Source organism: Asparagus officinalis, chromosome 5 (assembly GCF_001876935.1).
Source record: "Asparagus officinalis chromosome 5, Aspof.V1, whole genome shotgun sequence".
NCBI lineage: Eukaryota > Viridiplantae > Streptophyta > Magnoliopsida > Asparagales > Asparagaceae > Asparagus > Asparagus officinalis.
Window position 1 is genome coordinate 86,058,293 of NC_033798.1, and position 15,640 is coordinate 86,073,932.

General features: G+C 35.6%; 2 protein-coding genes across 5 annotated transcripts in view; both read left to right on the top strand.

Moving 5' to 3' along the window:
- LOC109840006 (SAP30-binding protein) overlaps nucleotides 1-8,406 on the top strand; it is a 14,711-nt gene extending 6,305 nt beyond the window's left edge. For 3 of the 4 annotated variants that reach the window (XM_020408493.1, XM_020408494.1, XM_020408495.1), the window contains exons 5-9: nucleotides 197-398; nucleotides 5,411-5,542; nucleotides 5,722-5,804; nucleotides 5,901-6,019; nucleotides 7,891-8,406. In XM_020408493.1, coding sequence (XP_020264082.1) covers nucleotides 197-398; nucleotides 5,411-5,542; nucleotides 5,722-5,804; nucleotides 5,901-6,019; nucleotides 7,891-7,957 — 603 coding nt within the window. In that variant the 3' untranslated portion in view covers nucleotides 7,958-8,406. The remainder of the gene's footprint in view (nucleotides 1-196; nucleotides 399-5,410; nucleotides 5,543-5,721; nucleotides 5,805-5,900; nucleotides 6,020-7,890) is intronic. The other variant, XM_020408496.1, reaches the window with a different exon arrangement.
- Nucleotides 9,298-14,371, top strand: LOC109840007 (uncharacterized membrane protein YuiD). The gene is made up of 2 exons (XM_020408497.1): nucleotides 9,298-10,058; nucleotides 14,078-14,371. The coding sequence occupies exons 1-2, from the start codon at nucleotides 9,510-9,512 to the stop codon at nucleotides 14,234-14,236; spliced, it is 708 nt and encodes a 235-aa protein (XP_020264086.1). The 5' UTR covers nucleotides 9,298-9,509; the 3' UTR covers nucleotides 14,237-14,371.

Below are 15,640 nucleotides of genomic sequence, written 5' to 3' on the forward strand. Positions count from 1 at the left end.
TACACACACAGGCCCGCCCATCCACCCACCCAATAACAGTCACCTACGCGCATGCATGTCAGTACACCCCCTCACACATGCGAGCGTGCGCTTACCTCACGCACACAAAACACACCCACACGATTCTATCATTTTTTTCTACTTTTTATCGCCTTCTTATTCTTTCATTTTGTATCTTTATCTATGATTGTCTCAGGAAAAGATAAACAAGTTCCTTGCATATAAGAAGGCAGGAAAAAGTTTCAATGCGGCTTTGCGGAATAGGAAGGATTACAGAAATCCTGACTTTTTGCAACATGCTGTGAGGTATCAAGGTATAGATCAGATAGGAACCTGCTTCAGTAGAGATGTCTTTGACCCTCATGGGTATGATAAAAGCGACTACTATGATGAGATAGGTAACTCACCGTTCCGTTAGTTTTCTATCTACCAGTGTATATAAAATGGTTATTTAGTGAGTATTTTATCTAGTTATCTGGTGCTCTTTGTGCAGATATTGTAATTTGCTGCTTTATTTGTTTTCATGAGGTCTTGACATCTTGTATCCATGCAGAGAACTTATTACATTGCTCTACGTCAAAAAAATATAAATGTTAATTTTGACTGAACATTAGTTTTGGTATGGATTCTTTTTACAATAGAGGATATAAATTTTATATTCATGAAAGAATTTGTATATTCAGCTATTAGGCATGTATCTTCCTGTTGTGATTTTAACCATTCAGCTAATTGGACCCACCTCTTACAGCAGATAATCAACCTTTGCTACAGTTTAACTGAATAATCTACTAAGAGACAATCTTAGGTTCAATGAACAATGCAGAGTCATGATACACAGGGCTGAACCAATACAAGAAGATAATTAAACGAGGTTTTCTAGTATGTAAAGAAGCTCTCTGATTCCCGTATATCGATTTTCCATTATCAGTTGATGAACTTGGCCGGAATTATTCTTGTTCTTTGTTCTCTGTTGCCCATTGCAATAGATAGGGTTGTGATATATCTCAATATAAGAACTTTGGAGCTTCTTGTTTTTCTATCAGGGATGACTTCAAGCATGGATGTTGAGGTCATTAGGAAACACTTTCTTTTGTGCTTTTGGTCAGATAAAGATTAGAAGTTCATGTCCCAGAAGATGCTTCTAGGATTACAGAGAAAGTTTTGGTGCTTTGTGAACTATGAACTCATTCCTTTTGAATATGAGGAACTTCTATCTGAAAGTTATACAGATGTGTAAGTTTCCTTTTTCAATCGTATATGGTAATGCTGCTGTGGATCTGTGATAATGGTCCCTTGTCAGATTGTGCATATAATTTGTGCTTCAGCTAGATTTGGAGGTTTCAACTTTCAACTTAACCAAAATTGTGACATTTGTAATTATAAAACACTGTTAGAAAAAACATCACTTTGATAAATAATGTGGCCATATTTAACATATAGGACCTCTTATGCCTTATCAAATGCTGTTATTGCTTAGATTATTAGAATATAACCCCCGTTCCTCACAACAACTTCGGAATTTGAGGTATAGTTCAGTGGCAACGGAAAAACTGTGGTATCGGGAGACATCTTGGTCAAATCAATCTGGGTGGTGATCGAAGAAAATCAGCATACAACCAGGTCTTGGCCCACAATATTGGTGCTCAAAGTCTAGAGTATGAAACCATAGCCCTCAATTTTCACGACAGTTTCCGGACTTTGTTATATGTGGTTGGCTCTTAAGAGCAGTCATATGCATGTTCACAACATGCAAAATGGTTAGGTGTCCACTGTGCACTCAGATTCCATTTGACATGTGTGCTGTTTTATCCCTTTCCTTTTTTGTCTCTAAGGCTTTCGGTCAGTGGACAGTATAAATTTAAGAATAAGGATGATGTCTAGGAATTTTATGCAATATTATCAATCAATTTAATTACGAGGCTCTCTAATAGCTCAGTTCGAAGTAACAGTTTGATCAGAGAAAGGGAGGAGTTGATATTACTGGAGCAAGGGCACTGTAAAAAAATTCTTCATCTTGCTACTAAGACTGAAATTTAATCAGGTCGTGGGGGCTCAAGCATTTCTGATCAAGTCAGCTAGTAGCTACAGATGCTGCTGCTTTTGTTGTTTTTATGGGGGTGGGGGTAATGTACAATTTTTAATATTTAGTAAATGATTGTTTGGAAAGGGATGGGTGTCATAGCGCTCAGTTGCCTGAGACTTGTAGTGCCCCTTGAGTTGGTAAATATGAGGGTCAATATTGTCTCAACAGTCTGAAATCATACTGACTTGAGGGACTTATTTTGCATCAATGTTTGCGATGTTGATGTGAAATTTTGTAAAGTAACACCAAAATTCAAGCGCTTTTATGTCTTTCCTTGTGGATCATCTGCCATTGACCTGTATCATTGTGTGTCACTTCGACATTTACATAAATGACAGGTGGCTGAAGTTTAAATACAACCAAGTTACCAACTTATTGGTTTCCTTCATGAAGATATAAAAAGGACTGTTTTCTTAGTTGTGCAGGTTTTAGCACCTACCGGTATTACGGAAAGTAAGGGTATTGCTCTTCATATTTGGCAAACTGGTTACTGCCTATAAGATACTCACAAGTCACAACATCATTTAGATAAAAATGACGCGCATTATGTTACTAGTATAGTGCACGTGCGTTGCACGTTGTTGGATTAATCTTATGTTTATATTTTTTTTATAATAAGTTTGGTGTTAGATGTAATTTGAGGACTTTTGCTATCTTTTTATCATTAAAATCCTTGAGTAAATATAATCTTTTATGAGGTTTATTTTATGACATTTCAAGGTCCTCTCTGCAAATTTTATAGCATATCCATAAAATTATAAAGTTTCAAGGTTGTTTTGTAAATTTAAAGGTTTACTCTATAATTTTTCTAAAATTTTAGTTTTATGAAACCAGAGCTTTCCAATAACACTTATGGAATACCTAAAAGACATTATTCAATTTGTGAACCTAAAAAAGCATAATTCTATTTGTTTTATAATTTAACATAATGTCTGACGTTTATAATTTAGCACATGCTGGGGTTTTTTATTCACAAATTTGTAATATAGTTATACCATTAGACGTTTATAATTTAGCACATGCTGGGGTTTTTTATTCACAAATTTGTAATATAGTTATACCATTAGGAAGGATAAATAACATAATGATTGTAAATTAATAATTTAAATATTTTGTATTAATATGAAATTTTTATATTCTATGAAAACTAAGAAAATACTCTATCAGAGCTAAAAAATTAACCAAAATCTATATAATCCTCTGAAAAGACTTAATCAGAGCTTCTTCAATTGTTAAGAACAAACATCATCAAAAAAAGTTATGGGGTCTTACAGTAATGTGTGTCATTATTTAGCTCTAACAATATTTTTAAGTTGAGCCTACAAATTTCAATCAGACAAAACTTTTTGTGAATGATGGATTTTGCAACTTAGTACATGATTTTTTAAGGAACCATCATGATGGGTATGACCAAAGCATATCCACAGTTCAAAGTTAATTTTCATAATAGCAGACTGAATATTATTTAACGTTAAAATTTTTAATCTTTTTTCTTCGTTACGCTGAAAAATATGGACTACTATATGCATATTATGCTAGTGCTAAAGATCTTTGCATATACATAGTAAGAGCAGAACCTAAAAATCTCAAACTCATTTATATAAATACGGGAAACTACTCGTTGTTTCTTTTTTTAATTATTCATCTTGCTTGATCAGTTGGAAGTGAAGTAACTTGATGTGACATTTCCAGAATTTAGTCTTAAGACCTTGAGCTCTAAATAATACACACATGTCACGAAGCCTCACTCTATATTTAGCTTATTTCGAAATCTTACTTTATTAGTGTTAATAATGAAGTAGGGAATTATACTTATAAGAGAATTCATAGAAAATTTTAAACAAATTAGTTGTGATTTATAGCGGTTAGTATAAAAATAAATATTTAAAACATTTTCTATGATTATGGTAGTGATCATTAGTGAGAATTAAGAAAGAAAGAGTAGGAGATTAATTTGTTATTGGGAGGTTATAAAAATTAAGTATATTTACTTTCTGCTGAAATTAAAGGATAGTGTTTGTTGGGGATGGGGGTGGGGGGGTTCATTATTGTTAGTGATGGAGATTAATGGATGAAAATAAAGATTAGGAGAGGTTATAAGTGAGAGATTAAATTAAAAATTTATAGGTAATTAATGGAGAGGTTATGAATATGAAGAGGCTATAAGTGAGACATCATTATTATTATTATTATGTCCAACTCTTTTTACCGATTTGCATCATCTTAAGTTTTGATAGCAGATTATAACTATAACTTTAAAGTAAATTATGTATTTTATTACTTTAAATAAAATATGTTAAGTAAAACATATTTTGTTATACTTAACATATTTTGTTAAATCATGAATTTCATACTTGATTGGGTTTTATGGTTCTCAAAATAAAAATTAAATACAAACTTCAAAAATCTTGATTGACCAATAAAGACATAAATTATAATAAGCCAAATCAAGCAAAGAGAAATTCTAATGGTAAAAAATCAGTTGAAACATTCTCTATAAAAGATAGAGAAAGAATCTTTCACTATAAATCATGCTAATCTCATCATGTTATAATAAGAGATAGTAGTGGTTGGTTGTGCAGAGATGAAATCCAAATAGGCAAAATCGGGACAAAGAGACGTTCAAGGATTTAAGGAGGTGCAATGGAGATGATATGATGTATTCATTTTTGTAAGAGATTTGTTATGATTTATAATGGTTTAGTAATAAGATGAATGGTTGTAACGTTTTTTAATTATGATAGTGATAATTAGTGAGAATTATAAGAGACTAATATGTTAATGGGAGGTTATAAAAATATAAACAACTTAGTCATGGTGAAATTATTTTAGGGGTTATAAAGAATAATGCATTTAATTGGGGGTTATGTATGTATGAGGTATGGTTTATGTATGGATGCATGTGTTTTATGTATGCATGTATGTGTTTTAAAGGGCATTTTCGGAAGAAATGTTTTAACATACCAACACACTGTTTTAAAGGGCATTTTCGGAAGAAATGTTTTAACATACCAACACACTTTTATAATAGTATTAGATTTGCAAGTAAACTAGTTGACTTGTTTATACTACCATCTTTAAATTATTTTATTATATTATATAACATGGTGGAGGTAAAACTCATTACAACTTGTGAGTTTTTTATGATGTTTTATTACTGTTCTCACATATCCTGAATAGAAATAGTACATTCAATCTGTTACAATTGGAGAGTTCTCGTTGTCAACTCTTACTTGCACCTCCTTTCTTTGCCAACAGCAAACCATGTCATACTTGTATGTACCGTAAGCTTCTATTTTTTTATTTAAAATTTTCTTGTTGCTATAGAAGCTGATATGAAACGTGAGATTGAAAGGAAGGAGCAGGAAAGGAAAAAGAGTCAGAAAGTTGATTTTGTTTCTGGTGGGACACAACCTGGCACAGTTGCTACTGCCTTAAAGATCAGCACACAGATCTCAGGTACCAATTTTCACTTATTATGCAACAATCGAGCTTTATCTGTTGGTTATCTGTCTTTTTATTCTCACTCTACATGTTCTGTTTGATTTCATTAGCAAGCATATTAGAATTACGGTTCAAAAGTTTTTTTTTCCTCTGTAACATACTGTTACTTTGTATATTAATCTGAGGCATTTCAGCAGCTGTAACTAGTGGATCAGTTTCAACAGCTCCTGATGCTACTAGAGAGGTCAGGCAGAACAAGAAATCAAAGTGGGATAAGGTCATTTGCTAGACTTAGTCTTAAAGTTAGATCCTTACGCAGAGATAAAAATAGGATATTAACATTTACTTTGTTTTATCACTTGATTGGTCTTAGATTGATGGAGATGTAAAGAATCCGCTGCATTCAGGTGGACATGACAATTCCTCAGGCACTGTTGTGCATGCGGCGCACTTATCTGCTGCAAATGCTGGGACTGGATATACCGCCTTTGCGTAAGTTTTTCTCACATAATGATCTCCTATCTTTACATGGACGTATTTACAAGTATATATCTCATTTATGTGAATACATTTTCAAGTTTTAAGTACAAAACAGAGCAAATAGGATATATACATTTCTCAATGGGGACTAAAAACACTTCTCTAGCTTCCCAACATAATAACTACTCTAATAGAGTCCTTTTATCACTCTATCACCTAACATCCGAGTTCACAGAAATGTCACTTTGAAATTGCTTCCCTAATTAATCTAGGAAACCACAATTTACATCATTATCCTATGTTTCAATTTTATCCCAGCCCGACTTCTGCCTCCTACTCTTCCTCCTCTGTTCTCTTATTTTTCAACCTCACCCAAGCATCCTCCTAGTTGCCACCCAGGCAGTTTTCTGGTTTGTAGTCATCTCTGGTAGCTACATACTCTGCGACCATGCATATTGTAGGGGATAGGCATTTGCAGTAGAGAATGGTAAGGGTTAGTCACAAACATACAGAAATGAAGGTTCTGACTACCATCTTTGGAAGAAGAGGTCATGCTCATACGAAGGCACAAGTTGAATTGCTAAAGGAAAATACTAGAACATAGGGGCAAGTTTTATATGGTCAAGATACTAGATTGTTGTGAACAGGATTCTTGAAAGAATTCTGTAGTTTAGAAACAGTTGTATGATGACATTTTGTGCTTCTGATGAATCCTTCATTAAGGTGCCTAAGACATCTGCTTGGACAAATTGAAGTTGGAAAATGGAGGCATTATGTTTCCAGGTTGTAAGCGATTGGGGGGAGGGTTTCCTTCCCACTTCATATTCTGGATGTGGTGTGAGTTTTTTCTCGATTGACCAAAGGTGCTGGCGTTTAAATTGGAATTAATTTTTCTGATCTAATTCCTCAGTTATCAGGTTTTTGTCTCCAGTATGCACATTGATGATGTTAATTTGTTTGTTTCACAAGTTTTCTACACCAATGATATGGAAAAGATTCATCATGATCATGTTGATCACTGTTTCTTTGTTAAAGTGGGACAAAGAGAAGTATTCTTTCATTAGATGATCATACAAGGTAAGAAGGTCAAGGACACCTCTTGCTGCTTGACTGAAACATAATTGAATCATAATTCATTGAACATCTGGAGTTCGATTTTATGTGTTTCCAAGGTTGCTCATCAAGCTGTTTTTTTTCTGGTCAATTGGATTATTTAAGAGAGACCAAGAACAGTAATACCTCTTTTACTTGGCACCTTGTTCTGTTGGAAGTAGGCTTCTCTCTTCTTTCTATTCTTTTCCTTTTTCTTTTTTGATCGGGGCTGGTATATTATTCCTTACTTCGTGTTCTGCCATTGCATCAATTAGCACAACCATCTCCATAGCTCCACGTATGTACTCATTTTGGCTCATGTCATGCTGCTGCTAAATACATCAAGTTTCTTGTCTCCTATGTTAATCTTTTATATATTAACAGTCAAATGAAGATTCCACTGGTATGCACCACTGTTCAAACTTGTGGACAACCTATCATTGTCCTTGTCGTACTCATCTTACATTTTTGTCATAAAAGTTGGGGCAACTGCAAAACTTGAGCATTATCTAATCTTGGCTGAGAACATCAGAGAGCTTGTTTTGAACCTTTGACAGAAAAGTATGAATTATCCTATGGGCATGGAAACACACAAACTATCAATTATGTAGTGACAACTTTTGTATTTTCTGTCAAGAAATTTGTAACGGAATGTATTGTTGTTTCTACCAACAATCTTAATTTACCAATTTGCATTGAGTTATTTCCTAACTTGATTTTGTTTTTCAAGGAAGTCATATCCTAACTTGATATTTGTTTTGACTAAGAAATTATGATGTCTCGAATTACAGGCAGCAAAAGCGAAAAGAGGCTGAAGAAAGAAGATCGGGGGATAGGAAGTTTGATAGAAGATCATGATTTAAGTGCTGCTCTCATTGACGGGTCCATCGAAAGTGGTTCCTCGTTTTTACTGTATTCTAAATCTGTTATTGGGAGTCTGAGGTATGACGCAAAATCTGTAGCTTGGGTATCCTCAAGTAATGTCAGGTGAGCCTTGGAATTTAACCTAGAATACCGTGATGAGAGATGTAGCATTTTTGCTCCCATGTAAAGTTGCAATTCCCAGAAAAAGTTCTCTGATAAGTTGTATAATCTGGCTCACTTATTTCAAAGGAGATAGTTCTCGTATGTTGCACCATTCTCCATTGTTCATTATCTGCTGCTACAAGAAAATAAACACCAAGTGGCTATCATTTTGCTGACTGCATGCGGCACTTGTAAAAGAGCTTATTTGGATTAAGTTTGATAACTAGTTCTATGTTGCCAAAGCTGTGTATACACTGGAATTCTTATCGAGGATTGAAATCTTTGGCCTGTGTTTTGAACCAAATAATTAACAAATAGTTCGATAATTGTTCGAGTAACTATTCGGTCGTATTTGATTTGGTAGTTTATTTATTACTAAACAAATATTTTTTAGTATTCGAGTTTACTAATGAATAGAATTTAACCAGACGTGTATTCGAATCGTTTGTCTATTAAATATTCGTTTAAAATTTGGTCACTTATTATTGATATAATTGTACGTATAATGTTATATTTTTAACCCAATTACCATTTCTATTTAAGTTTTGTGTACTAATTTTAAGACTTAAATAATTTTAAATCTGTTTTCTAATTAAATGAATAGTTTTTATTTATTAATTTAAATACTATTTAAAAATTAAAAATTTTAGCAGAATAAATATATTTTAATATTCGATAAATATTCGTGAACATTTTTTCAAATACCAAGTATTTGATTTCGAATTCGAAAAACTCCGTATATGAATATTAGAGTCCGCATTCGAATTCGATAATTTTAAACAAATATAAATACGAAACAATTAGTACTCTATTCGATTCCATTGTTTACCACCACTACTTTGAAGTTCAAGGCCGACTGTCCAGCTCTAAACTATTTTTTCATGATTGGCATTTGGGACCATTAGATCGTAGAACACATTGTGCAAGGTTCAATAAGAATATGGTTCTTTATAAAGTCTATCATGTATAGAGAGGAAGAGAGCTACCAGTGCCGATCATTATAGAATATTACTTTAATCAATAAACATCAGCGTTTTTTTTTTTTTTTTTGAACTCGTCATATGGCTTTCGGCGGAGGACCCAAAGAAATTGGTTTTTATGTCACATATATTTACACTCGACCACCGCTCATCTGGCTAATATTCCGTCCGAGCAGCCTTTCGAGAAAAAAAAAAAAAAAAAGTTTGCAGAGTCTTTTACGAAGCGGAACAGAGAGAGATCATTCGGGAATAATCCTATCTGGGTTCGACGCTCCTGAATTTATTTGTACTCCGCGATCCGCAAACCCCAAGCAAACGAATCCCTCCTCACGAAAAATCCCTACTTTTTTCCTCTTCGTCTTCCCCCCGAGCAATGCTCTGCTGCTTCTGCTGATGCTACATCAATGGAAACCATAAGCAGCAGCTTCAACAACCCCCTCCTCCTCTCTCTCCCCGTCCCCTCTCCCCAAAACCCTAAACCCCAGCTCCCCTCCAACCTCAAAACCCTGGTCCTCAAAAAGCTCCAATCTTTCTCCAATGGCGGCCTCCCCTCCGCCAGCATCTTCAACCAGAACCTCCTCAAGGGCAGCAGCATCGGCAGTTTAGTCATGAGCACAAGCGCCGCCGTGTCGGTATCCAGGGCGAAGGTCAGCCCTTTCCTGGGCACGCTGGCGGGAAACCCTACTTTTGTCTCTGGGCTTGTCGCTTGGGTCCTCGCGCAGTCCATGAAGGTGTTCTTGAACTTCTTCGTCGAGAAAACGTGGGATTTTGGGATGCTTGTGAGCTCCGGCGGGATGCCGTCGTCGCATTCGGCGCTGTGCACGGCGCTGACGGCCTCGGTGGCGCTGTGCCATGGGGTTGGGGATTCCCTGTTTCCTGTGTGTTTAGGGTTTAGTTTGATTGTTATGTATGATGCCATTGGGGTCAGAAGGCACGCCGGGATGCAAGCTGAGGTGAGGGGTTTTTTTTTTCCGTAAAAAAACTTTGTTTTAACCATGTTTTCTTCATTTTTTTTCGTTGTTATTTATTTTCAAATTGTAAAATGGCTAATATCAGGATAATGAATCAGACTGCATATCCTACAAACAATAACAAGGACTTTATCCCAAAATTTTTGGACTGGCTATGTGAATCCTATTCTTCCGTTCAGGCTGTCGAGGGGAATCCCCTCGACTAAGTTAATCATTATTTTGTACCCTTCTTAAGGTCTTCTGGACAAGTCTTCTTCAGGCCTGTCTTTAGTCCTTGCTCCATTAATTGTAGTATTTCCCTTATTCTAGTTGGTGCATTTAATGACCACAATTGCACGTGAACTAACCAACTTAGATTGGTTTGCTACGGTGGTCTTACACTTTGTTGGTTCCGTATACTTACTTGCAGTTCTCAATATTAGAGAAAAGAGGGGAACTGTAATGATGTTAAAGTTTAACAAGGACACAGATGGTAAGGTTTTAACAAGGATACAGATCGATGTCATGAAATTGACCAGTTCTTTTTGTGTAAAGGACTTAGAATGGAAACAAAGAGGAAAAATGGCCATACTTAAGATTATGAATCTACGGAGAAGCATGTGTGGTTTGAGCTAAGTACGAGGATAAGATGGATTTTGCAAATAATTGTGAAAATGGGTGTCATGAATTATTCTGTCCTGGAATTTTAAGGGAAAAATGTCGGTAGGAGAGCACTCTTGCATGTTTATGTAATATGAGGGATACATATGTACTAATCGTCATCTGCAAGGAAGTTCAGGTGGAATATGGGAACAATACAACATTGATTTGGAAGGAATTGATTAATTCTATAATCTCTTTGTAATAAATATTCAGTACGGAACAGATAATGATTGAAGAAGAGCTACCAATCATAGGCTGCATGCATGCAGAAAATTGGAACAACAGTTGTATCCGCATAGGTTTTTTTGCTCTTGTAGTTCTACATATCTATGCACTGTAGCGATGGTAATAGCCTAATAGGGACGAGTCTAGAGGCCATATTGACAAATTACAACTTTTTAGTATATACTTTTCAAAACAAAACCCATGAAAAATAAAAATAAAAAACTATAAAAGGATATATCGGCCTATATCAGGGATATATCGCCCAAAATAGCCAAAAAGCGGTAAAAGGTACTTAGAGACCATATTGACTGCGACAAGCCCTGTAGAAGGATATATTGGGCCATGTCGGGGATATTAAAAATAATGCATCTGGGAGAGAAGTGCACTACTACCTCTTACCGAAAAACTGTAATCTAGTGTTTTAAAAGCAAAATGTGAGGTCAATGCGATGAGATCCTATGTTGCTTGATGCAAGGGGCGCCAAAAAAGGTGATCGACTGAGTGAATCAAGACGATAATATTTGAAAAATGCAAAAACATTACAAATAATATGCAATTATCAATAACAACAATCCTAGCCAAAATTTCAAAGTCACAGATCCAATGAGTCATAAACCATATAAAGGAAATAGTAAGTAACAAATATTGAATAGTAATATTAACTAGTAATTGCTAACACAAATAATTAAGCAGCAAACTTTCTTTCAGGTTCAAATTGTGGCATGTCCTCAAAATGATAGAGGTAATTAAGTACATCGCAACAAAAAATAGTAAAAAAGTTGACCAAGTAAAAAGAAATGCAAAAATTCATTAATAAAAATAAACTTTACTTTATCCGAAACTTTCGCACCCTCAAACTTATAAAACAAAGATAAACACCTCGTGTCTTGCATCACATGCCTTGCATATGCGTCTGAGGCGCCAAGATGAGGTCATGAGGCGCCAAAGGGCGATCAGTGATCACATTAGTAATCGTCATCGCTTGACAACACACAAGGCGCTAAGTTACATGATCACCTCACCGGAGCGGCTGAGGCGCTAAGGTGTATTGCCTTTAAAACACTGCTATAATCCTAGCAGCCTCATTGCCTATCAGTTTTCTGCATGCAAACACTAAAAAAAATTGGCGGATGCAAGATGATACAGAAACCTCTTATTGATGCAGTGAGATAAAAAAGCTTTGATGAGACCTAAAATAAATGCAGCATTTATATGCGAATTCCTTTGGTGGATGACGTTTACGTAAAGGACAGAAACATTCAGAGAATGTGATTAGATTATAATCTGTGGTCAGGACGTCTGGATTATGATTTGCTGCTCTCAGATAGTTGTATTATTAACAGGGATCTATTGATTTCGTCATTTGTATGGAATCGATAAACTGTGTACACAATTCTATCATGCAGCTGACTAAAACGTGTTGCAGTCAGTATCTCTACGAAGATTTGTAGATCATCAAGAGTGAAATTGCAAGATGGAATAACTGCAGTCTAGGAAGAGGACTGACAAGTTGGGTTGGCATCTAGGAAGTTGATAGTCATCAGCATGGACTGTGTAGATGGTGAACTGGAAAGAACATTGTGGTACGTACTAATGAGAATTATCGTTAGATGACTTGTGTAGATGGTGTGCGCGAGGAACATAATGCTGTTAACTTTTTATGCTCAACCTTCTAAGTCAAAATCCAAATATCAGATTACGAAATTTGCTCGATCATTTGGTGGAAGAGAGAATTGAAACATGTAAAGCATAACATCAGAAACAAAAGAAATTGAGGATAAACATAATCTGACAGGATAGCAACAAAGTAGGATTCAAATTTAAGAGTGATCAATAGGTATTAGAACAAAGTAAGAGTTGAAAGTTTTGATTTTATTGGTTCAACAATGTATGGGTGTACATGGGGCATGAGATCTTAAATGTGAAACCTTGTAAGTGTGAGGCGGATTTAACTTAGTAAGTTCCCTCGTCTAACAGTTAAAATAAGTTTTAAATCAGTTTGTATGAAGAAGTAGGAGGTTTTGCAACAAGTCCTTATACATACGGATACAATTTATGATACTTACAACAAAGAAAAGTCTACGTGGGTGACTTTATGCGGCCTGAAACAGGACAATGCTCTCCATCTCCTAAGGGACATAAGGTTCTGAACAGACTAAGTTGAAAGCAGAGACAGAATGATATTCATATGATAAAGTCAGATCATTTAGTCAATCCGTTCACACTATATAAGGTGTCTAAGAAAATAGAGCGGCATAACCAAGGTAACGCTCTCTTGTCAGTTTAATTTGTAATTGTAACTACTATGTTTTAAGTTAAAGAAAGTAGAGGGGAAGACAAAAGAGTTTTCTAATGGGCGAAGGATAAAACTTTGAATCTTAAATGAATAATCTGGAATAAGAAGCTGCACTAGACATAAGGACTCATATAGGAGGAAGTGTCTCCTAATTGCATAAAAACTGAAGCTGGAGCAAGCATTTCGTGCTTTTGTAGACAAGGGAAATCTTTGTGGTGGATAACTGAGAGAACCAGTCAGTGTCAGAAGTGAGGATCGAGCTAGGATAGAAGCATCTATAAGTTAGATGGTGACGAGAAATATCTTTATGCTTCCGACTATTCTTCGCATAAATATCTATAAGATACAAGACGCAAACTTGGTGGAGGCTGAACGTGGAAGTTCTTATGGATAATGCTGTGTTGTGCTGAAAAGTTACGGCCTCTGCAGTTGCTAGAATTATTCTGAAACTAGAACAAACTTGGTAACAGAATGTCGATAGTCCCAGTCTAATACGTGTTAATTTTGTTATACATTTGGTTCGTTGTTAATAAGCAATAAGACCATTTGATTTTTATTTCATATTGAGTCCGATTTGTTGTAGATTACTCCTCCACTGCATAGATTTTTTACTTTGGATGTCTTTTCCCCACTATTTTTTTCAATTTGACAAGCAACTGTTTTGGTCTAAAACAAATTCAAGAAATAACTGTTCCATTTTCAGAAGTTTATTCATTTTTTTTTACGGATTTATATATTCATGCCCTAGCCAACTGTTATCTTTGCGTTCTACTCTGTTACTTGTAATACTCTATCTATTCTAGTCATTTATTGTTCAAATTCCTTATGCATGAGACAGGTACTAAATAAGATTATCGAGGACTTGTTTCAAGGCCATCCTATCAGCCAAAGAAAACTTAAAGAGCTCCTTGGTCACACTCCATCCCAAGTAATTGCCGGAGCTCTTCTGGGCATTGTGGTTGCTTATGTCTGCTGTCAAGGCATTTGTGCCATTTGAAAATTTCAGCATCAGGTACACAACATGAGTAGAATGCTAGCTTCAATCGATACCGTACCAGTGTACAATTACTTATTCTTTTTAACATCCTCAATTTGTTTGGAACCATCATAGTGATCGTCTCCTTGGAAATTCTTTCTGCATGTCTCTGCTTGAGGTGGTGATCTTTATATAGGTATGGTGATTATTTCACACCATAGGTTTGTAGCATACTGTCGTTATGTTTAGCATGAATGAGGTGGGATGCTCTTTAGGTGGTTTTCGTCTGATTTGAGAGGGTTATAAGCAACACTTTTGCTAAACATATGATAACTAATTTATTGCATGTCTGTAGAGCACAAAGAATGTTAATAGAGTGTCACAAAATGTTTGTTACAAATTACTAGTCACTTCAGACGTTGAGTCATTTAACTTTCACAGTAACCTGTTACACGAGATATATTAGCTTGAATTCTCAATATGGTTTTGAGATTATACTTATTCCTGATTTTGTGGGGGTATACAAGAGACCCTAGAAACATTAAAACCGACTCCGCGGAGCTTGGGATGCAACTATCTCTTGGTTCGGGGGGATCAGAGAGAAATTGTTGATGCACATTTTGTCTTCTATTCATCCAAACAGGACAATAGCTTGGGAGATTATGCTTTTGTATTACAGTAGATTGTCAAGGTAGAGTTTTTTTCGAGTTGTTAAAATTGAGAAACGAAGGGTGTGTTTGGCAACTAAGAAACTAACCTAGTTTTTTGGGGATCCAAGTTACACGTAGGCTTGGTTAGGCTGAGCTAGTTTCTGTGTGGACTAGTTTTGAGTTGAACATAGTTTGGTTTATTTCTAGCTGAACTAGTTTCTATGTGCACATGGTCTTTCTTTTTTATTCCCCCCTCCATTTCATTAGATTTTTTTAGGGCCAACTTATTGGGTTCTATTTCAGAAAAGAGGGTTTATTTATGCCCCAGTTGGTAGGCGAACTTGGGCCACAGAACATTGATTTTGTCCAACTTTATCATATGCCAAACTAGGGCCTGAACACTTGGGCCGAAATTTGTTTCATCTGAAACCAGCTTTAGCCATTTGCGAAACAAGCCCTAGAAAAGAACCAAGCGCAATAAAAATTGATGGAAAGTTTCGACGGGGACTCAAATGGATGGGTAGGTGGAAAAATGAATTGGGATCCTCTCCTCATCCTAATATTTCCTAATGAAGAATTGTGAAGAGTTGGGAGGGGGGCACACAAGGATGGATGAGAAAATAAAAGGCCGTGATGAAAATGAAAAGATAGGATCTCCTTGTTAGGAGATATTAAGAGCTTTTCATTATGAGAGGATCCGGACCCCTGTCGATAATGGCAAATGTCTAAATCAGCACCTTAATTGGTACTTTTTTCTAACAGGAGATATGGAATC

Coding starts and splice junctions, on each gene's coding strand:
- LOC109840007 (XM_020408497.1), top strand. CDS start 9,510: ATGGAAACCATAAGCAGCAGCTTCAACAACCCCCTCCTCCTCTCTCTC. Junction 10,059..14,077: donor ACGCCGGGATGCAAGCTGAG/GTGAGGGGTTTT, acceptor TGCATGAGACAG/GTACTAAATAAGATTATCGA.